The 24,385-nt window shown below is 32.8% G+C and overlaps 2 protein-coding genes across 4 annotated transcripts in view; one reads left to right on the forward strand and one right to left on the reverse strand.

The window, feature by feature from the left end:
- Positions 1-24,385, reverse strand: part of LOC130891631 (uncharacterized) — an 89,076-nt gene that overhangs the window by 41,212 nt on the left and 23,479 nt on the right. The window contains exon 1 of one of the 3 annotated variants that reach the window (XM_057796475.1): positions 13,065-13,260. The exons of the other annotated variants lie outside the window; for them this stretch is intronic. Within the exon in view, the coding sequence (XP_057652458.1) occupies positions 13,065-13,066 (2 nt within the window). The 5' untranslated portion in view covers positions 13,067-13,260. Of the gene's footprint in view, positions 1-13,064; positions 13,261-24,385 lie in introns of those variants that run through there. 3 annotated transcript variants of the gene reach the window in all.
- Positions 24,075-24,385, forward strand: part of LOC130891630 (polyamine-transporting ATPase 13A3-like) — a 57,997-nt gene continuing 57,686 nt past the window's right edge. The window contains exon 1 of the mRNA XM_057796473.1: positions 24,075-24,160. Within this exon, the coding sequence (XP_057652456.1) occupies positions 24,151-24,160 (10 nt within the window). The 5' untranslated portion in view covers positions 24,075-24,150. The remainder of the gene's footprint in view (positions 24,161-24,385) is intronic.

Here is a 24,385-nt window from a genome sequence, read left to right on the forward strand (position 1 = left end):
CCGGAGGAGAAAGAGAGAATGATACACTATTTGTTTCACTTAGTCGGAACACCTTCCACATATAGAAAACTGTCCAACTGTTAGTATTACATACATGTATATTACAAATAGTCGTCGAACTCGAAAAATAAATGGAACGGGGACGTAGCGCTGCGAAAGTGAGGTCGACTGAAATAGCTTTATTGTAGTATCCCCATCGCATTCTTTCTCAAATGGCAAGTACTAAGAATATTTTCATGTGTTGAATTATATCTTCGTTATTATAAATAATTTGAATATTTTTTATTATATATTAATAACAATGATTCTTAAAACTGATTAAAACCTATGGGGACTAATATAAATTGTAAACTGGATAAAAATTAAATAATAAATTGGGTAGCACATATGAGAAATTTTATTTATTCACTTTATAGTTAATTCAATAAAATGGCTACTATAATAAAAACTACATTTTGGAATTTTTAAAAATATATTTGGGAAGAATAACGTAATATTATTAAGTATACAAAGACTTACGTATGAAAAGAAAGAGCCTTGTTTGTATCATGACAATTATTGCAGTTATATGCAACACAGTTCAACACCATTATAAGTTAGAAAGCCAACTTTAATGTTCTAAAATCTCCTCCGACTCAAAAATCTCAACTGTACTTTGGCTTCAAATGACGCCACTTTTTAATTTATAACAGCAGCATATGTGCTAATAATATGATGAAAATGTCCTTAACACTTATTTCACTAATTTTTGCATTCACAAAGCTTCAAAATCCTCATAAATTCAAAATCAAACACAGGAATATGAAATCATGAAATATTAACGAATAACGCCATTAAACAGAACGCTCAAGAAAAAGACGGGGATCATACAATTATGGGTTTCTCTCTCTTATAATTTTGGACACACATTGACGAGTCCCGTAAATGTGCATGCAAATGGGAATATCCGGCCTTCAAGAAGACAGATGATGATTTTTGAATTGTTGTATTATATAGTGAGAAAATAGTAGACAAGCATATTCAACAGCAAATACTTATTTACAGACGTACAGGCTAGACATGCTCTTTTGCCGTTGACCGTTGAATCAGTTGAATCACGCATGCGTAGTACGCAAAGAAAAAGAGATTGGAAATATTAGATAATAAAATTTAAAACCTAAATGTTTGCAACCGCTTAGTAGTTTGGATTAAACATGAGTAAACTTTGTTTTTGCGATTAACGGCTTAAATATTCGTTATACATTGTATTTATGAAGTTGCCAATACTGCAATTTCTGCTTAATATAAAAATTTCCATGTCATCTGGAGGAATCGGCTAGAAGTATACATACTATACCGTCCTTTAGAAATAATATACGTATGATATGTGCTTAATCAAAGGATATCAGAGCAAAACAGTCAAACCGATGCGAAGGAATCTTGATGACCTCTGCTAGATTATAGCACCTAGGCACAGATTTTAGTCCAAAGGTTGCGTAAATATATAAACCAGTTTCACTATGGCTTTCTTGGTAAGTATTTAAGAATTTGTCATGTTATCAGATCGTAATAAGGTAAATTCTATGGGTTAATATTTGTTTTTATTTCATCCACTAGATCTTCTGTTGTTCCTTGTTCTATTTTTGTGATGGTTGCTTCATTTATTGTTCGAACGATTTCGGCATTTTTTATTTCAATAAATTGAAAAGTATTTTTCAAATGATTGACAAATAGAGATGCTTTTTATTGATAACTTTTAGGTACGTATTTAATATGATTTTTAGCTTTGAATAATATAAATATCTCTTCTAGTGGTCAAACTCGTATACAAAATTGATGCGTGGCTTGCTTATATTTTGTATCAGATTGTTCAAGTTCCAAATTTAACCGTTGAATGGCTGGGATTCAGAAGAAGTTCTCATTTGATGTATAATGAATACGTCAGGCATCTTCAAAGATATTGAATGCAGAAGGGAAGCTGTTGAAGCAATCGCAGCAATTCCTGTTACCTCTCTTGAATAAGAAAAAACAGGATTCGCGTATTTATGGGTCCTCATAGATTTGCTTCAAATTTTTACCAGATACTCTATCATAAACTAAATGATTGTACCTGAAAGGATTTTTGGCGTCTGGCAAGGAAATGAGATAAAAAATTTCCTACGTATTTTCAGCTACTGATATTTTGTTCCTATTCTAGATTTTTCTTGACACCCAAAAACTCTGCAAATTCCTTCATCCAGCACCGTCATTTTCTTTCTATGATTTTTGCAATATCTCTCTTTAGGTAAAAATCCTTTTTCCTTACAAGAAATGTTTTTATATTATAAAAAATCTGAATATGAAGACAAAATATCAGTAGCTGAAAATACGTGGTTAGGTTAGGTTAGGTTAGGTTAAGAAAACTTCCTCTTTCCTTGCGTGACGCCAAATATCCTTAGTACTTGTCGACGATTGTAATTTATAAACGACATGAGTATAAAGTTATGTTAACCCTTTAAAAAATGTTTACAACTAATTTGATTGGAATAAGTGACTTTTATTTTTTTTGCTACATGTTTGTATCAAAAATCAATAATTTTCATATTATGATTCATTTGCAATTATTTTGAATAAACAAGTTTTTATAATGAAAAAGACACTAGTAGGGGTGAGACAAAGAGAGAAGTAAGAGGGGGGTTGATAAGATAGATATCATCAATTTCAATATTTTCGTAGGTTCAAAACGCCAAAAATCATCTAATATCTATTTATCGAAGAAAAATAGTAAGCCAAAACAATGATCAGTGCGTGATCTTACGTGAGCATACTAAGTGAAACGTCGCACGGCATCATTATTGGTCCAAACCAGTGGCATCACAATGTACCACAAACAAAAATTCGCGTTGGAGGGGCGAGCGCCGCATTGCTGTACAAGCCGTTAGTTCAGGTGTATTGCAGTGATTTTTTATATTTGTCTGTTGCGTAATATTCTTAAACATGTCTGACACGGAGATTGAGGATGAAGTTGTTGACATTAGTTATACTCCGCCCAAGAAGAGAGCTAAAAAGCCTCATTTTAACACCAGCAAAAAACAAATCATTGCTAATATTTATAAAAATGAAATACAAGAAAATGATGACAAAACTGTTGATGACGTTATTTCCAAAACGGAGGATCTTCTTCAAGTATCTACCTAATTCGGCCTAAAAAAGTATCTATCAAAAAAAAATGTAAATTCAATTGATGATTTCGAAAAAAACGGCATCAGAAGTATTTTGTTCAATTTTTTTTTAAAGGAGTTACCTACAGTGGATAAAGTTGTGAGAGTAGTTAATGAAGATAAGGACTTGCCTGATTTTAGAGGATTAAGATTTTATAATTTATGAAAAGAAATACAATACAAAAAACGAGCAAGGAACAAATTTTTATAAATTTGCGAAGAAAATTTACTACCTGGATGAATCATAGCTAAACGCTGGACATATTAAAAATAAAGTTCGAGGGACTCAATTATCAAGGCAAGCATTCTTTGTATTATAATATGTTAGATAAGATAAAATTCTAATATTAGGAGCCAATACCTGCTTTTTGAATGAGCGTGTTCCATAATAAGCCTGTGCACAGACAAAGCTTACTAAAAATTAAATATAAATGCAAAATATATTGTATATATTATATAAATGGGTTTAATTACCTACCGTCTTCCCCTGGTATAGCTAGTTTGGTATTCAATACTTGATTAACTGGCTAGATTATCGATTACTCTTTGATCGCCGATAAAAACCGGAGTTGAATAAAAACCATTAAATAGAAAGAGTCATAAAACAAAAACATTAGAGTTGTTATTATACGAAACTCTTCCATGAGATCATTTTCAAGTTCTGTTAATCTCACAGCATGGGTATTAGATATAACTGGTTATGAATAATCAATATTTTAATATTAATCTTGGAAATATACTGCTCAACATATTCAAAAAACGAATAATATAAGTGTATGATCATTCTATAATATGATATAGGTTTTTTCACATAAAAAAAACTTATCATCGGCTGTGAATTACTTCGTAGAAACTAGGTTTGTGGATACACGTACGGAAAAGGAAATAAAATCTTTCAATGGTTTCAATAGTCACGATTGTATTCATGGCTTCAATAATCAAGTTATTTCTGTAAAATAATATTGCGACATAGTAGTATTACAAATTAATCGACATTAACACAAATATAACATCATAGTAAATTAACTGAGACACTTTAAAACTTTCATTACTATCAGTCGACCAAATATCAGATGTTACAACTAAATAACAATCCTTCTCTAAACACACACATTTAAATATATACTTTTATTCTATTATCAGTCCTAATGTTTTCTTTCTGGTAAATCATAATTCTCATTGACGGCTAAGAATCCATAGTTTTCCACTATTTGCGAAATTATCAAATACTAACAAACTTTTTTAAATCTTCTTTGTCATAATAAGGTTTAGACTTAAGTTTGCAGACAATCTTTTTTTATGTGGTTAAATTTTCTAACAACGGATCAACCAAAATATTATTTTCATCTGATGACTATTTTCATACCTGATATAAATAATTTGTTGTTTCTATGGCAATGCTTGTATAGTTCGTTTTAATGTGGTTTAATAAGGTGGTCGTAATTATATTCAAATGAATCTGAATAAAGTTTACATTTAACATGCCTACTCGCTTGCTATTCAAATACATCCCAATAAATTAAAGGCTGTTGGCTTTCCTCTCAACTGATTTTTCTTCTTCATGTACCATCACCTTTTCCATTTCGGAGGTTGGCTATCCTCATAGCTATCCTTCCTTTGGAAGCTGCGGTCTTAAATAGGTCAGATGATGAGACGTTAAACCATATTCGCAGGTTTCTAAACCAAAATATTCTTCTCCAATAGATTTTTCTCTTACAATTTTTTCCTGAATTATGAGCTGTAGGATCTCATATTTTGGACCCCTCATGGTGTGGCCAAGATGTTTTCACTTCATCAATAATCTCTATATCCTTCTCAGAACATCATATTGGCTTTTACATCATACAAAAGGACTGAGAATACATAGCACTTCAGCTTCCGCATTCTCAGCTCCAAGCTCAGGTCGCGGCTACAGGGAAATTTCTTCACCTTCATAAACGATGCACGGACTTACTTATTTCTAAACAGTAATCCACGGAGCAGTCATTACTTGTACCCAGGTACTCAGCTTTTACTCGTATCTTTCTTGACCTGTCTCTCATTCTTTATCCGTCTTGGTGGCCATACCATTCTCCACTTTTATGGTTTCACTTTTTTCTGGTATCAGTTTGGTATTTAGCTTCTTGCTTATGTCTTCGTAAATTGTTTATTTTTGTTACACCCAGCGCTTTTCTTAGGTAATTCGTCTTCGCTGCTTTTATTTTGCTTTAAAGCATCTCTGTTGTTGTCCATATTTCGTAGCGTAATGATAGAATTTAGCAGTTGGGAGATATATACACACTTCTTGACTTTTATAATATACCTCCTTCTTTTCTAAAACTGCATTTTTCATATTGTGGTAAATACTCTCTGTATTCTAGCATTTATTTATATTTCTTCTATTCCTTGATAATCCATTTTTATTCCTAATTATTTGTTAACTTTTTCCTCCGTTCAGACTAATGTTGATAACCTCAATGATTTTACCTGTAACGGCTCTCTTAGTTTTTTTATTATTTTCTTTTTATGGTTTTTTTCCTCCTTTAATCGAATTCTTGTAGTAAATTTTTCCCTTTTGTCCAAACAACACGAAATTGTCTGCAAACGCACATTTTGAAAGATGGAATTGTTCCAAATTACTGTATCCACCATAAAATTTTATTGTTCATAAATGTTTGACTATAATTCATTTGTTAAATCATTGTCATGAATATAATAAGACTCATTTTTTAGATATATATTAATAGAAACAGTAAAAACGATAAGGATAAGTAGCAATTTCTCGCATTTACAGACTACTGCCAACGAGTTTTCCAGTATTCGAACGCCTCCAGGAGCGCCTGGACCGAAATGCTGTTTAGCTTCTGCGTCACGGCCTGTTGAGCCGCCTCCACCGAGCCATGATGCTTCCCCTTGAGCGTCGACTTTATTTTCCGTTGATTGAAAAAGCAAATGAGAATGGTGGTTGGATTTGCACATTCTTGCTTTCTTGGAGGTGGGGAAGAAGAGCTGTGCCATTCTGTACTCTTCCGCTTGCTCTTTGTCGTATCCAAACATCTACTTCTCATCACTGGTCACCACATTGTCCAAAAAGTCGGGGTTGTCATGTACATTATGAAGGAGATCCTTGCAGAACACTTTTCGGTTGGCGTCCTGCTCCTCTGACAAAACTCGCTACGCCAACTTCGTACACACTTCCCTCATGGCTAAGTTTTTTATCACGGTCTCAATTTATCAATAATAATTATGATCCTCATCCTACGACCACATAAATTTTTCACTCGCGACGCATTTTGATCTTGTTGGTCGAAGAGCGTCCAAAGCGGTCGTTGTCTTCCACTCTTTCCCTATCTTCTTGGATAAGCTTGAGCCACTGGAAAACACCCGATCTAGCCATGGCAGCATCACACAATCATGCCGTGAGTCTGTTTATTTGTTTTACTAAGCTTTACACAAAATTTGATAGAGTATCGCTGCTCCAGTAAATTCTTCGTGAGGAGGCTTATCGACAAGGGTTGTTATTTGTCATTGAGAAGCTTACAAAATTTTAATTAATCCGAGGTTTTGAAGACTTGAAGATCAAGTTTCCGTTGCATGATTCATACCAAGCCAAAAAACGCGCTCAAAAACTTTTAAACTCTGGTATTTTTTAACAAATGAGAACACAGAAAACTAACATCAACTTTGCATGAAAATGAGTTAAGGGACATTTATCTGTAGCCAAGCACAGTCACAAATTATCCCTACAGGTGTATAGGAATAGAAACATAAATAGTGAACAGCAAAAAATTTAATTACGATTGAAATACTCTATCATCCCTCTTGAAGTAGAAGAATCATACTTTCTTGTATTAAGACGAAGGTTTCCTAATTTTAATCCCGTCATGCGTATATAGACACTTTTAGTTCTAGATTATTCTGGATCAAAATTTTCCATTTGTGTTATTGTAATGGAAGAACACGATAGTTTTGCTCAAGAATCACATCAAGAAATTCAAAAATAGTGATTTCTTTGAAAATGAGAGTCAAAACACCTTAACCTTCAAAATTTTCCAGACTCGATAAATCTATACTGGTAGTTCCGGGACTTGATTCAAAAAATTCTTGAGTGAGTAGATGACGTGAAAATTATGCTGTGACAAAAATTCTCTCATACGACCCTTCGTTTCTGAGAGAATATTATCTTCGATAGTATGTAGTACAAATCTTTATTTATTTATACATCAGTTATCCAAGAAATGTTTTATTGCGTTTTAATACATTTGGTAAATATTTTTAATAAATAATTACAATTTGTGATAGTTTTTTTCAGAATGTTTCTTTATGGCGAACGGTTTCCTTGGCTTGTACAACGACCTAAAAATCTACATATCTCCTAAGCCATCAATTTTATCGAGTTACACAAAGAGTAGCATTTTGTTCGATTGAAAAATTCATTTTCGCTATCTTTAGATTGTATAGGTTTTCCCTATAAAAGTTACATATTGTACCCCTGGGCATGGGCTACCCCTGGCCATCAGATAGAAGTGTAGAAGTTTTTTTTTATTCATTTCATTCAATATACTTAAATGTAATTTCTGATTTCGCAGCTTTATAGGCCCGGGGTCGTATTAGAAATGTTACTTTCTTGTTATTTTCTCGTCATCTACTTACTGCTCAATCTTTTGCATTAAGTCCCGGAACACCCTGTATATGTCCATTTTCAAAAAGCAAAACAAGGAGAGCGCGTTATTTGGAATTCCCGATACTGTGTATATATTTTGAAAAATTTCAAATTTATATTTTTATACGAGAGGATATATAATACTCTAAACGATTTGTCAATTCTCGAATTTGTAGGACATTCTCTATAATATTTATTATAAAACTATGGATTATTTGATAGAAATTTTTCATTTTATTACATTATTTTCTTTACTTTTTTCATGGCTTGTTTGTTTATGACTAAACCCCCAATTTTGGGACAAAACTCAAATTTTGAGATATCATTTTCGAATACTCACTCAAATGGTTGTATTTCTTTTTGTCTTTATTCTTTTTTGATTGAAAAATCTAATTTTAAGCACAAGAATCAACTAAAATAAGTATTATAATTTCCAATTGAAAATTATTATTTTTTACATACTTTTGAGGCTTGATATCGTGTTTTTTTTATTTAACACTTATTCTATACCATATATGTAGGGTTAATTCTACTTTGAGGCGAATTTGATTAATTTAACTGACGTATTGAAAGATGAATGTTTCAAAATTCATTTCAATATGATGTTCCATATTAGTTTTTATTTAATCATATAAGTAAATGACATGTCTGCAGTTTGTTTATTGGGGTAACCTAATTAAATAAATTCTTCTACAAAACGTAACCGGTTTATCAAAAAAGAAAAGTCGTTTTGGTGTATCAACCAATTAGTAAAAATATATTAGAACAAACTGTCGTAACGACACCGAATAAATATATTTTCTTCTATATTTTGTATATTTTCGTCTATTCTAAGTATGTTGGTTGGTGACATTGGGTACATTCAAGTTCTTTAGGTGTGTGTACATCACTCGAAGAGCTTGATTCTCTTCATTCTTCTTTCTAATCTTGTGACGTCTCGATACTGACAAATAACAGTTACAATATTTTGGTGTCATTTCTTATATAATTCAAAAGTTATATTTGAATGATGGGCTGAATAATTTTTTTCTTTATTTTGTTTAAATAGCGCGGAAAATTGTATAGACACGAAGAAAAAAACGAAAAAGTTCAAGGAATCGGTTGACATAAACCATGAGTAAGATTTAAAGTTTGACAATATATGAAAAAACCATCGTTTTTGAATACAGTTTCTCCATTTTTGAATTAGATGTTTTCGTGAACGGTTTAAAGAACACCTAAAATGATTGTGTTGGTTTGGATTAATTATATAATAAATAATAGACATGCATAATTCCCAAAATTTGCAAAATTCTTTTCCCTATTTCTAAACAATCAAAAAATATTCAACCTTCTTAATTCTAAAACAATGTGATCATGGTCTTATGAGCTGGAAAAACAATTTTTCTTTGATTTGAGAATATGTATATTCTGGAGTAGAATGATATACTTAGGTTCCATCTACTGCGACATATCGACGGAAAAATTCACTTGGATTATGATTACAGATATCTATATTTTCGGATTTTTGATGCGAACCCACTTTGCAAATAGTTTTGTTATATGTAAGCTTTCCTGCAAAATTTTGTTATATGTCAGCTACTTTTATTCAATCTAAACAAGGTCCAAATGTAAATACAGTGAATGACGGTCCCAGATCTTCAGCATCAACTTTGTTCAAATGGCTACTGGTAAAAGTGGAGAACTATTTAGAAATCTTTTCGTGAAACAAAGCATGCTTTCAAGATAATATTTACGTAACGCAAAAAATAATTCTTAATTAACTCTCTAAATTCTTATTTCTCTATATTTACCCATCAAAGCAAACAATTTTCTTTATATAATCACCGTAGCGAAAGTGTGGTAAACTTCTGAGAAGTCTTTCTATCACCAAATTGTCCTCGTAATAGCGATAACAAAAGCAGACAACCAGAAATTTTTAAAATAATGATAAAATTTACTTCTGAAATTAGTACCTTTTTAGAAAATTTTAGATTTTTACCGGGTTTTTCTCTGCCTGGCCCTGGCTGTGTTTGTTAAATTTTTTTATTTCTGTCTATTTCAAAATTTCGTCTTCGAAACCAAAATTCCGAGTAATTTTGTGTATATATCTAATTATCCAAATAATTAAACGTCACTTTGAATTAATTTGATATTGAAGAATATTTGAATATTATCGAAATATTCCACTTTTCTCCTTCAAACTTTTGAAGAGTCGAAAAACGATTCCGGTTGCTCTTTCAGCCAACATTTCCATTTTGTCGTATCTCCTACTAAAATTTTCAGTTCAATTTGGGTTGTTTCTTTCCTGCTTGCATAACTCTTCTTGTATGTATGATTTCATTGTTTCCGCTATTCCTCTTAGATGTTTTATTCTAGTTATGTTTATCTTGGCCTCGTCTTTCTTTCTCAATTGCGTAAGTTACTATAAGTATCGATATTGTATTGTGGATCTTCATTTTCACTTCTCTCTCAATGTCCCTGTATGGTCTTGTTTAGTTTGTAATATAGTCTCGTTGGTTTATATCCATTTTTGTTATTTATATCTTCATCTTACCATCCTCTGTCAGTATAGTTCCTAGATATTCATATTGCATGTTATGGTATTTGTTTATTTTTACAGTTGATTACTTGCTCAATAAAATTATCATATTATATTTGTATATTCAACAAATAATTTTCATCAATAGGAAAGTTAATCATAATAATAACAATAAAAGTTTTTGTATGGAAATAAAGATACTTCTACCCTTTATAATACAGGCAAATTAGGCAATTTTGAGCTAAAACATTAAATTAAATTGGGCGATTTTGATTTTTTAGATTCTGGGAAGTTTTGGGAAACTGCAACTCTTAACAAAGTTACGATCATGGATTTTTCAAACTTTGGGACTTGAAACACCAAAAAATTTTAAAACGCGAATAACTCGAAAACTATGAGGAATTCGAAAAAACTACCGTAACAAAAAATGTAGGGTACAAAATATTTTAGGTATTTGTTCCTAGCTTCAAAATTTTTACCTTAAAATGGATTTATACACTCAAAAGTATTTTGAGTCGCGAATAACTCGAAAACTACGAGGAATTCGAGAAAAAGTGCTGGAACAAAAAATGTACAGCACTAAATTCTCTACAGATTGGTCTCTAAGCATTTTTTCCTAGCCCAAATAAATGGGTTCATGTACTCAAAAACATTTTGAATTGCGCATAACTCGAGAACTATGAGGATTTCAACATAAGCTGCCGGGGCAAAAAAAGTGGAGAACAACATTCTGTACAAAAAAGGTATCAATTTCTTCCTAACTTCCAAATTTCCATTAAAAAATGGGTTTGAACGCTCAAAAATATTTCGATTCGTGAATAACTCTAAAAATACGTAGAATTCGAAAAAAAAGTTCCGGGGCCAAAAATGTAGAGCACAAAATGAGTCTCCACATTTTTGTGAAAGATAAACTATTAAGAAGTCTGTGAATATTGAAATAATAATCAACTGAGAACGAAGATAGCGTTTTTCAAAAGTTTCTTTGAAACAAAGAAGTAGTTCAAGTGTGTTATATACCCAAAAGTAACCAGAGCTTTTTTAGTACTGATTTCTGCCGCTAGGGCCTGCCTAGCGCAACTCGTCGCCAGTTCAGTGTCGCGCAAGCCGTTTACCTGACACGTACTGTTAGTCACTTGCGACCGTTTTTGCTAGTGCTGTTTCACTGCTGTTCGTTTTTTTATGAAGGCAAATTTAACTGAACAACGTGCTGCTGTGAAATTTTGTTTTCTACTCGGTAAAAACGCTGCTGAAACTGCTTACAAAGATTATGCTATGGGGAAAACTCAAGTGTATGAGTGATTTTCTCGATTTAAAAATGGCGACATGTCGATTGATGACAAACCTCTCTCTGGACGTCCGTCAACTGCCCGAATCGATGAAAATGTTGACCGTCGACAGACAATTGATCAACTATCTGAAATTACTGGAATATCTTGGAGCTTGGTTCAGCAAACAGGTGACTGGTTCTTCCACCATGACAACGCACCTGCACACTCAGCCATCACTATTAGCAGGTTTTGGTTGAAAATAACATCGCTGCGTGCGACTTTTTCTTATTTCCACGCATGAAAAGGGGCATGAAAGGACGGCGATTTGAAAACATTGAAGACATTAAAGAATAGTTCAAACAATGTTTCGAACATTGGAAGCACCGCTGGGACAAATGTATTACTTGTAATGGAGAGTATTTTGGAGGGGATAAGGTTGTTTTGTAAATAATTGTAAATATATAGCATTTAAAAAATAATTCAAAAAACACGACAAATCTCTCGTTGAATTTGCTTGTTTATATGGCGAGTGATAAAATTTATCCAATCAAACTTCAAGTGCTTATGTGGCCAATATACCTCTTAATCTCGCAAGATTTTTGAAAATTTCCTTGCAATTTTAAACTAGCTTACCCGAGTAGAAGATAGAGATCTTAAGCTTAACGTTCAAGATACATTTTGATTTTTTGAAAACGAACTAGTTTTCCAAGAGTTAGCGCAGTTTCCATGTGCGCCTGGAACGTAAACTGACTTGAATTCGCACTGGCGGGAATTCGCGAGCGGATATTCGGGTTTTCAGCGTTGAGCGAGATTTACTCAGAAATAATGGCTCCAAGGAACAAATGACTACAGACTTTTTTGTGAAAAAATTTGTCTGGGTAGTTTTTTCGAATTCTTCTTAGTTTTCGAGTTATTCGCGATACAAAATTGTTTTGACTTCCAAAATTTCGAAAACCCGTGCCCGTAATTTTGTTGAAAGTTGCCAGGCTTATTCAGTAACCGAAAACCTCCCAGAATCTAGAAAATCAGAAGCGCCCAATTCAATTTCGGGTTTAATCTTATTTTACCTGTACTATTAAAATGCAATTTTATACTAACGACGACTACGTCTGAAATATGATAACTCAAGACAAGTATTTTAATATTAAACTCTAAAAAATTAATGAATAATGCTAATAACAATATAGCATCACACTAAAGAAGTTGTCCTTCAATTTGTTAATAATAATTTACATGGAAAAAATACGACTTGCTCGGACCGTTCCGTAAATGGTATTACAAGTTACGATAAAACTAAATCAAACATGAAAACTATTGAATAATACAAAATATAACAAAGAACTAATATTTTCAACCTTATTTCCATGGCAACCAATTGACAAAAAGGTGTTAAACAAAAGATCAATGAAATTATTAAACAATATGAATTATGAAGTGGTAAAAAATATACTTACATGACGGTTTTTAAGCAAATTCTTATCTAATCAGGTATTTAAATCACCGAAAGTTTCACTTCGAATCACTAATTCTCGCTGTCAAATTTACGAACATATTCTTATACAATTGTTATAATAAATCTTGTGCTCTTAGTGAAAGGTCACGAAACAACTGAGGAACTGAGAATCTTGTTCAGCAAAGGTAACTTGAACTGAAAACACCTGGTTGTGGTAATATACGAGAGCGGGAAAATTGAATGATGTTCATTTCTTCGATTAAAATATAGATGGCGGAGGTTCTTATTTATTATTAACAATTATATCTACTAGAAACTTTTATTTCACTGTTTAAGAGTTAATCTACAAAATTATATCCATGATTTATTTATAATTATATACTGAATTACAAATTGAATGGAGAATTAAAGCAATAATGGGACTGTTTTGTTTATCATTTATGGATAATAATTTCGCTATAAAAAGAATTTTAATGTTATTAACTTATATATGTTCACCGGTAGAGGACGCGCTACTTAAATAAAGTGAATTTTTTTCAAATATATATTCAAATAAAATGTGGCTAGGTGACACAACCCTTGTAAGAAATAAAAAATTCTTGATTTCTATTTTTATTTCTCGTGGTTTAGCCCTTCTTGACAAAAAACTAATTTCTAACATAATTTAATAGCTAGGAAATCAAGTAGCCTGGAAAGTTTTCCAAAATAAAAAACTTGTTCGGTAGTACAGTGTGTGGCAAATATGAAAATAAGTTATTGCGAAAAGTTGTTTGGAATCAATATAACAAATTATAAAATCAAATATAATTTTCAATTTTTGTCATAAGAAATTAACACGTATGGCCTAACACTAATTGCTAAATACAACGTATATCCACAAAGTAAGTTTTATTTTGTTACCGTAAACCGATGTACTTTGAACATAGGGGTGTCATTGATCAAACAGGATATTTTCCAGACAGATGGCTCTGCTGTGTTTATTTCTTGGCAACACTGTCTAGCTTCTTATGGCGGTATTTTACAAACCGATAGAATTGCATTCTTTCCAAGTACGCGCATAAGTTTCATAAGATTTGTGCTGATAGTATAGTCACAAAAATGCGAGTACCAAGTTTTTATCTATTCATTTATGGTACACTATTATTTTTACTAATATTTCGGAAACTGGTTTATGTGGGAAAAAATGTTTCTATCAAATTAAATTTGTGTGGATTATATTACTGGGCAAGAAGTGGTGCTCAATGACACCCCTTCTGGGATACGTGTGGTGCGTCTCAATTTGAGCGAATCTTTAAACAACAGTGCTGACTGCCGATACTCATTTAAAAGATTGAAAATTCTGACTCTTCCTTCTTTACTCATTTTTGAATCCGTTTGCCTAATTGACCAATTTCAGAAAGATCGTTGCACGGCTATCCACTTAGGAACGCGGAACACGACCTTTACCTACCCACTCCAAGTTCAGAATTAGTTAGGGCTCAATATTTTACAATGCAAAAAAAATACACTATCACTTGCCAATAGAAATCAAATCGATATCATCTTTTCCAGCATTCCGCAATAACATATTTAGTGGAAAGTGCCTTCTACTCTGTACATGACTTCAATTTTAATAATAATATTTAATTCCGGGCATGTTGCATACTGGTTTAATTTTTGCTATGGACTTATAAGCAACTTATATAATTTTGTGAATAATTGTGGTTATCTTCTGTAAATTGAAATTTTATTTTATTTGTATCTTTATTTAGTTATTTTTATAATTGCTTTTTTGTTTTAACAAACTTATCTACAAACTGTGAAAATTTTTTGACAATAAAGTATTTCTCTCTTCTCCCTCTCACCCCTGTTTCCACATTTGGTTTTATTATATTATCTAAATTTGAACAAATCAAATTACTAATAATTTCTAGAGAATTCTTCATAAATCTCCATGTATTTTTAAGTATGCTTAGAGCTTTAAAACGCACATTAGGGGCCATATTATCTTGCATAACCAGAAAATGAAATGGAAGCTTAGAGATTTCGATCTTCCATAGAAATGAACAAAAATTCAGTTGTGTAGATATCTCTGTGGTTTCCAAATTGGATTTAATTTCAACTTTACCAACGCCGAAGATAGAAAACCTCATCCATCGACCTGTATTCACGTTAAGGAATACTGATTGTATCCTTGATGACAATCTGCTGTTTTGAGTTCGACTTTTTCTTAGTTTTCAGTTTTGTTATTTTTAAGTTTTCTAAACGAAAGTCTTCGATGAAACAAGTGTTTGATTTGGGTTTGGATATCTATATTAAACAGGATATGAAAGTAGTATTCACTAAGGATAATGATTAGGGGCTTAGCTTAAAAACTGTCCGTTTGTGAATGGTAAATTATAATTCAAAATTTGACCAGAATGGCGCTCCTGTCGGACTTAGTTATTTTAGATAGAGTGAAGTATGCAGTGTTGGGAAATTGATTATTTCAAATGACTAGGCTCGTTAATTAAATATTGGTATACAAAATCTAAACTATTCACATAGTACAAAATAATTTTGTAAATATAACCTAGAAAAACTACTGTGAGATAATAATTAATTATTGTGGATTTGTAAGAAATAAAGTGTCAATTATCACTTCTTTCTTTCTCTGTCCTTATTTTCAAATTTCTAGCGCTTTATTTACAATTTACACTCATGCGATAGTAGCGCCTTCCTAACGTAAAGAATTTGATGGATACTTTCTGTAGCACAGAGATGGTTCTCCTTACCTCTACCCTCCATAGTAACTGCAGCTCATGCGGTCGCAGCGCTGCCGCTGATAGAAATAGAACTTAAATACATTCAGAATAGATAAATGCACTATTATTAATCTTCAATGAATAAAAAGAGGAACTGTTTTGAATATTTAATCAAATATGATCTTAAGTTATCCTTAAAATGAACTGAGATCTTGAATGGTAGCTGCAGGTACATGCGTTTTGTATGTGTCATTAGAGCAAATCATTTCCAAAATATGTGGTCTAATTTTAAAGTCAGTACAAGATTTGTCGATGTTTATTTTTGTAATTAAAATGACTTAGAACGCTGTTTTTCTCTGCGCGCTTTTATTAAGTGATGACAAGTAAATAAGTTTGTATATAAAGGTTTGTTTGTAAAATTGAGACTTTTTGTTGTCGATGAGTACAGCGAGACAATGCAGCCGTATATGGTATATTTAAGAAATGACCCTGATATAGGAAAAATTTTCCTCTGCAAGACTGGTATTCAAGATGTTTCCTTTCGTGTAGAAATCACCGTGCGTATCTTCCTACTCTCGCGCAGAGCATTAAATTTGGAATTCAAGATGAAAATCATGAGAACAGAAAAGGGCGAGTTGAACCAAACAGCTTTTGGGGTTTATTATATGTCGTCAGCCATTTAACACATGAAAGTTCTCCAGGTTACAGAAAAAGAGTAGTCAGAAAAAAATGCTGTTTAAATGAGTATGCCAAAAATTTACAAAAGTCAGTTAAGTTGCACGTCGACTAATGATATTTGAAATATTATTCTTATTGCTAATACCCTCTTCAAGTCGTCCCAGCTGCCGAGTTACATCCTTCTCAGTGGAACTATTCTTATGTCTCTATTAGCCGTAATATCACTAACAACTTGATTGGTGCATTTGCTCTAATTATACCGTAGCGCACTTTGTACTTACTTCTGGGGGCGTAATGATACATATGTATATATAACTAAGTTCATTACTAGGACACGATCAAACCTTCACCCCTTGACTGTCTTGGAATGTCGGATATTAATAGACAGTGTCTGTCTTCTGCCTCATCATCATGATTATCATTTTTCACTCGTGTTGCTTTGTCTTTTATTTCGGAGAATTTGTCATCTGTCAGATTTGTACCCTGTATTTATATGTATATCATATTTAACGGGTAAAGAGCATTTCGTTGTCTATGGTTTTCGTTGTAATAATGGATACTTTCCATAATAACAGTGATCATACTAAAACTTACTGTATAAGTCTTAAAAAATTTCTAGTATACATTCAACCCATTATTTGTCACGTTATAAATATATAATTTATCAAATTAGACAATAATTTCATTAGAAAACATTCAGCATCTATAATTCGACCACCAACTGCTCAAACCACATAAATAAAATGCAAAATGGCAGTTTGTGAGAGAAGTGCATACTCTAACAAGGTGCTGTGTAATCGTCCTACTTTCTAGGCATGGGAATGCGGTCTCCTTCATTATTGGTCGATTTTCGAGGTATGCGATGCGTTGCGATCACGATCAGTATTACCTTTATTGTTTTATATACAAGTGAGCAGTTTTTTTTTTTCGGTAATAAGGAGGTCTTAACAATTGATACAAAAGTGGAAGAATATACAGATACGTTTATGGTAAGTTACAGCGGTACATATAACAGTAATCGTTGAAAAAATTAATGCATTCAAGATTATATGACTACCTACTCGGTACAAGAATTCACGACATCATTTAATTTCTTATTTTTTAGACCTTTTGTATATGTTTATTCTTCTAAATGTTCTTGATTTTACGTCTCTTCTATTTAAAAATTGGTTTTTTAATAATTTTTTAAAAGAAAGATTAAAATTGTCATTTCGTCTTATTTCAGTCTTTTCAATTTTGATAGTTTTGGAAAGCTAGATTATGAAATATTTCGGTCAAGCATCAATTTGATTATTTGAATATTGAATATTACATTTTATGAATCTAATGTTTTTTAAAAGATATTTCAAAATCTATAACACGGCAATTCTAAACTAATTGATTCCTAGAAGATGAATACATAAGTTTTCTTCGAATGCTCGGAATATATCAGAGTTAGTACACTATGGTGTTTAATTTTGCCACATCTCACTGCGAAATCTCTTAAATAGAAGATTTCTACTTTTCACCTATGGAATAATTTCGAAATTTAATATTTCGAAAATATATTCTGCCGTTCTTCAAAGGAGAAAACAACTACTTTCCTGACTAATGAATTACATCTCCTCTGAAGATAGTGATCGACCTTTTTGTCGATCTTAACATCCCTAATGGCTCGCACTTTCAAGCAGAAGTTTGTATTAGATCTCATCATAGTCCCAACCCCATTGGGGATGCTAAAAGTAGATTGACTTCACCCTCTTCAGAGGAGATGTGATTGAATATTCCTCGAGGAAAGTAGTTGTTTTCTCATTTGAAGAAAGGCAGTACATATTTTCGAAATATTAAATTCTGAAATTATTCCAGGTGAAAAGTGAAAAGTAGGAATCTTTTAATTAAGAGTTTTCATAGTGGGATTGTGGCAGAATTTATATATATATATATATATATATATATATATATATATATATAAATTGTAACGTCTTCGCCAGCTGTATTATGAGCGGTTTCTTATTAGGAACGTGGCAATGAAACACCAAAGCGGACTAACTTTAATATATTTTCCGAGCTTACGAATACTTTTTCATTGTCTGGGAAATAATTAATTAAGATTTTCGGTGGTTTTGTATTCGAAAGCTCGGAAAAGTTAGTCCACTTTGGTGTTTCATAGTCACGTTTCCAATAAGAAACCGCTCTTTCCTGACTAATGCCTCGACGAATATTAAATTCCATCTCCTCTGAAGAGCGACAATTCTGTCAATATGAACATTCCCAATAACACGTGATTGCAAGGAGAGAGTTGTAACCGCTGACTATTTTCGACGTTTTTGCGTCTCATCAGAACGACGTAACAAACTCTCGTTCGAGTATCTCATCTGAAGTGAAGACATCACCAGCCAGCGCTGCTAATTACTTCGTGTAATCAAACATTCCCCAGCAGACACTATTTGGCAGCATCCTCACTTCCAACCGCAAATCACCAGTCAGGTGGAAATCAACTGTAGTCGTCAATTATGTAGATTGCATTTTGATGTTATCCGAGGTATATCCAATATATCATATTATATGATTTCTACTATTAACCGTTCTTTAAAGGAGAAAACAACTGTTGTGCTACTCTGATGAGACGCAAGAACCTCGAAAATAGTCAGCGGTTACAACCCTTTCTTTGCAATCACGAGCTATTGGGGATGTTCATATTGACAGAAATGTCACTCTTCAAAGAAGATGGATTCTAATATTAGTCGAGGGATTAACTAGGAAATTAGGTAGTTGTTTTCTCTTATGAAGAACGGCAGACTATATTTTCGATGAATTAAATTTGGAGATTCAACAGACAAGTAAAAATCTGACGTTTCGACCCATTTCGGTATTTATCAAAATATTATTTTGTTATATTTGTGTGGTTTTACATAATAACTTATAATCTTTGATATATTCCGAATACTAATTTGCAGAAAAGTTGTTATGGTTGTCTGAGGTACAGAAATATCTACATCTTCAAGATATTACATGTTCATATTCACGTTTCCTTGATTTTAATTACTCACATTTTTTTGAACTAAACCGCAGTTACTTTCTAATTATATAATAGAATATTTCCCATTGTTTTATTTGTTCTCTCATATACAAACAATTATTAGCAAAACAATGTATAACTTTGATTATAAAATCCTTAGTATGTTGCTTTACATTCTAAGAAATCTTTATCAGTAACATTATTTTTTTACTGCTTAAATAATATAATATAAAAACTATTCAAATATAACCGCATAAATACCAGTAGAGACTCACCTTTTTTAACGCCATCTTATCAGTAAGTATTGTTTTATAATTATTTGTAAGTAATAAAGCATTTCAGGCTATACGAGGTTTGTTTCAAAAGTAAAGAGCCATCTACCTACTCGTATCTCCGCAACTTCTGTGGAGCATGTGCGTCACCAGAAAATCTTCACACACTTGTAAGTTTGCATTAATTAATTAATTTTTGGAAAAACTCTGAGGTGTGTTTAAAAAGTTGAACAAAACAGACACAAATATATTACCTTTTTTAGCATTGGAATTGATCTCCATTGGACATAACATTCTGACAACGTTCATAAAGCTTCTTAAAACTATAAGAAAATGTTTCTTTTGGAATAAATCGCAGAACGGCGGTCACCCGTCCTTCAATAGCCGGCACGTCTACAAATTCTATATTTTTTAAGGACCTCCTTCATGAAAGAGATCAAAAAGAACTCCACGGGCATCTAGTCAAGGGAATACCTTGGATGATCACCCCGTGGAAGCAAGATCTGGCGCACGTAGATTGCAGAGTAAACAATCGCGTTATGGTGAAGCAGAGCTCACTGCCCAGTTCTGATCAACTGTGACGGGATGCGTCGTAGCAATGGTATCAAAACTCCTGATGGATGATTTCATCGTTATCAAAGAAGAAGACCAACATTTTCTTGACCTTAGACCTTGCACCTTGACCAGGTATCATCCTAAGTGACAACGGTTCGCAGAAAGACTAGATCTCGATCGGATATGGCAATGGAATTTTCAGAAATTTCGATTAGTTTCTGTTTCTGATTGTCTGACATGTAGGGGACACTTTGGAAATATATCTTTTCCTTACCCAAATTTTCAAGCCCTCACTAATTCTCAATTCTTCCGCCATCAATTGTGAAATCAATCTCCTATCTCTTGAGAGCATTTTTTTGTACTCTCTCAATCATGTCTGTTATTCAGCTACCCGATCGTGGCTCATCCCCAGTTGTTTCCCTGCCATCGCTAAAATCTTGGCAGCCAGTCGTAAATACATTTTATAATAACGGCTTCCGTTTCGCACAGTTTCACCAACATTCCATTATCTCCGTAGTCGTTTTCCCATTTGAAACAACACTTGATGCTCAATCATTGTTCCAACACGGTATGTAGTCGGTTAGGTGCCTCTAGATCTTCATGTGCAAGTGCGTGCGCCAATATGGTGCTTACGAAAATGCTCAAAGAAGTCACACTATCACCTAAAGGAAACTACGTCGAAGTACTAAAAAGATTGCAGTAGAAGTAAGTACCTACAACTTTGGACAATTTTACTGGTGATTCGCTGCCTAGCATACCAGTATACCTATCAAACTTTGTGCATAAATATTGAACGAAGCACCGAGTCGTTGAGCTTTGTCAACCTTCTTTCAGTTGTAACTTAGCTCCCTTATGACTTCTAGTTCTTTGCCAGATTAAAAACACCACATGAAGGACACCAGTTCAATAAGAGAGAAACTTGGAACTAATGGAGGCAATTCCGAAAATTTACTTCCAGGATTGCCTTAGGAATTGGAAACACTACTGGGAACGTGTTATTCAATCAAACGGTGAGGAGATATGGAGGTAGACTTGATACTTTTAAGGGAAACCTCGTATTTGGCTTTAAATAAAGATTGTTTTATTAAAATAATTGTAAATAAACAAACTTTCCATTAATTATAAACTTCTTCAGAATACGAAGTATTTAAAATTGAAAATAAGCTTTTACCTTATTTCTCTCATTTATTGAAAGTTAAGCTCATTTGATTGATGGGTATTAGTAAATTAGTAATCGAGCAAACACTTCTAAATTCGTACCAAGTTCTTGAAATATCGTATTTTTTTAAATAGTTCCAATTAGAACAATTCTTGAATAAGTGAATTACATTAAACTTCTGTTTAGCAACACAAAACAATTGACGCGCCTGAGCTCACTAAATTCCAAGTAATTTTAAGACTAAGTAGCGCAAGTAATAGTTGAACCAGGAAAAGATTTTAGAGGTCAAGGATACCGTCAAAAGAAGAGCTGAAGACCAGCCCCAACGTCTAGCTGACAGACTACGTCAAGCATCACGGCCATTAGTGAATAAGAAGACAAACGAAAGACCAGGGACCACCTATTAGACAGCCTGCTAAATCGTGAATATTTACAGGATCTCCAATAAGAATAGGAGAGAGAGAGAGAGAGAGAGGAGAAAAGGAGTGTATAACACTACCCAAAAGGAATCAAAAGATATCCGTATACTTCTCCTGCACCCCTGGAGGTAGAAAGAAGAATAAGCAGTAAAGAAGACCTCATTGGAGAGATCTATTCGGAATTAATCGGACTACGAGTATATTGATGGTTTTTGCGATACAGTTAAAGCTAATACTTTTTTAAAGTGTTTTGCTTCATACTTAGTACCTTAAACTTTTGTCAAAAGCCCAGAGGTTTCGATATTTCATGCATTTTTATAAAGAAGATAGTCGATCAAAGATGAACTACGAAGCAGAAAACCTAGAGCTTCAAGAACCGATGAAAATTTCGACATAATTAATTATCTGATGCGTTCAGTTAGTCAGATAACAATCAGAATTATCGAGGAGACCAAACATCAATGTTTTATATCATGATAAAACACTTTTTCATAAAATCTTTTCGATAAACGAACTTTTGGTTTGTGAAAACGTTTCTGTAGATACCTAATTATACCTATTAACTTGCCCATACTTGACCGCTCATTCCTCATCTAACAGGAAAACATTCACACGGCTGTAATCGATCAGCTAAAGATTAAGGGCCCTTTCACACCAAACGAATCCGAATCAATCAGAATCACTTCGAATCAAGTAGAATCTGATTGACCAAGATTCGGCTTCGAGCGCTCCGTTTAAATGTGAAGGGACTCTTTTCCCGCCTTCAGACCGGACGAATCGGGTTTAATCAGGTTTGATTCGAGGTCGCACTTGATTCAACCTGTCAGATTCCTCGTCCAGTCAGTCTTGAATCAACAACCATACAAGATGGACGTGGAGTTATTAATTTTAAAAGTTAAAGATTCTAAAGATTATAGATTCAGGTTGATTCAGCTGGCGTGAAAGAGTGGAGATGACGAATCAGAATCAACTTGATTCGGAGTGATCCAGATTGATTCGGATTCGTTTGGTGTGAAAGGGGTCTAACATCCAGCAACGTTATGATGATTAGAAACACCGTCAACAGCTTCGTGCGGTTTTCTAAGGAAGTTAAATTGACTAAAGAAAAGAAAATTGCTAATGAATAATTCAAAACCCTTATTCAAATGGATTTTCGCTTTCAATCGCTAGTTTGGTACAACTTTATTCTGTTGCATCAATCGTATATATAATCATCATATAATACTCATTAACATTTTTGTATCTCACAAAACAGATATCTTATATTTTATATATACTGAGTAGACATTTTTAAACAAGAATTGTCATCGTAATTGACACAGCTGTAAATAGTAAAAGCAATAATTGGATTATTTGTTTTCTGTTTCGGATTTTTGAGCTGGATTAATGAAATACAGCAAAAGCAAAGTTATCTGCCAATTAAAATAACCTTATCCAAATCAAAGTAAAGTTAACCTAACCAGAATATTAATCTGTTTCTGGGTAACATCTTGGTAACATCAAGAGGCAATTCCCGATGTGAATACGTGAACGTGAACAATTATTTGCAACTTTATCCTTACTGAGCGACTTTCCCCACTTCAGCCAAGCCCCAATTTCTTGAAAATATGCCCCACAAATTGAAAGCTTCCGTTTATTTCACAAATACAGTCCAAAAACCATATCAAACCAACCTCTTTATTAGTAAAATTGGAAGAACTAATTTCAAACATTTAGTTACTCTATAAATGGATTCTACGACCTCGAAATTGCTAAGCTAACGTGTTTTTATTATGATCTTAAATCGGGTAGATGGTATTTCAATGTATTTTGCAATTAATGAAAATATCTATTAAAACTCCAAACACACTTTTTGTTATCGAAAAGTATATCGACAAAAAATGACGACCATAAATGAAGTAATACAGTAGAATTTTGCAAAGAAAGCCCGTCGATGAAAATACGCCCACTCGGAGCCAAAAAGTGATCGCGTATTCATAATTGTTTTTGTAAATATATTCTAGATCCGTACGTAAATTAATAATTATCCATGAATTGATTCCATATTTATTTGATCTAAGACAAAATGATAAACATTAGTACTACTATCTAAAACAATTCCGACTCTGTATAAAATCTCTTATTATTTTATATCTATATGTTTTATCTTTGTGAAGATTAAGTTTCGTAATTTTATTAATCTGTACAACTCAATAATGTCTTGCAAAATGTGATGAAAATGATTGGTTTGATTTCGATGATTGCAGGAAAATGAAATAGTGCGTTTAAAATACGACTGAGACAATGGGAAACGGTGAGTTGTCAAGATTTTTTTGAAATTTATCCCAAAACATGTTGTTGGTTTAATGATAAATAAAAATTTATGAATAAAAATACAGCCGGCTATTCATTGAAGTTTCTCGTTCAATAAGAGATAGTTGCTATTGGGTTCGACCCTTTAATTTTTGCAAACTTTTGTTCACTATGTTTTTATGAACACGTAGATCGGTTAAATCATCAATATTGTAATGTTTTTCTA

Source organism: Diorhabda carinulata, chromosome 3 (assembly GCF_026250575.1).
Source record: "Diorhabda carinulata isolate Delta chromosome 3, icDioCari1.1, whole genome shotgun sequence".
In the NCBI taxonomy this organism is placed as follows: Eukaryota; Metazoa; Arthropoda; class Insecta; order Coleoptera; family Chrysomelidae; genus Diorhabda; species Diorhabda carinulata.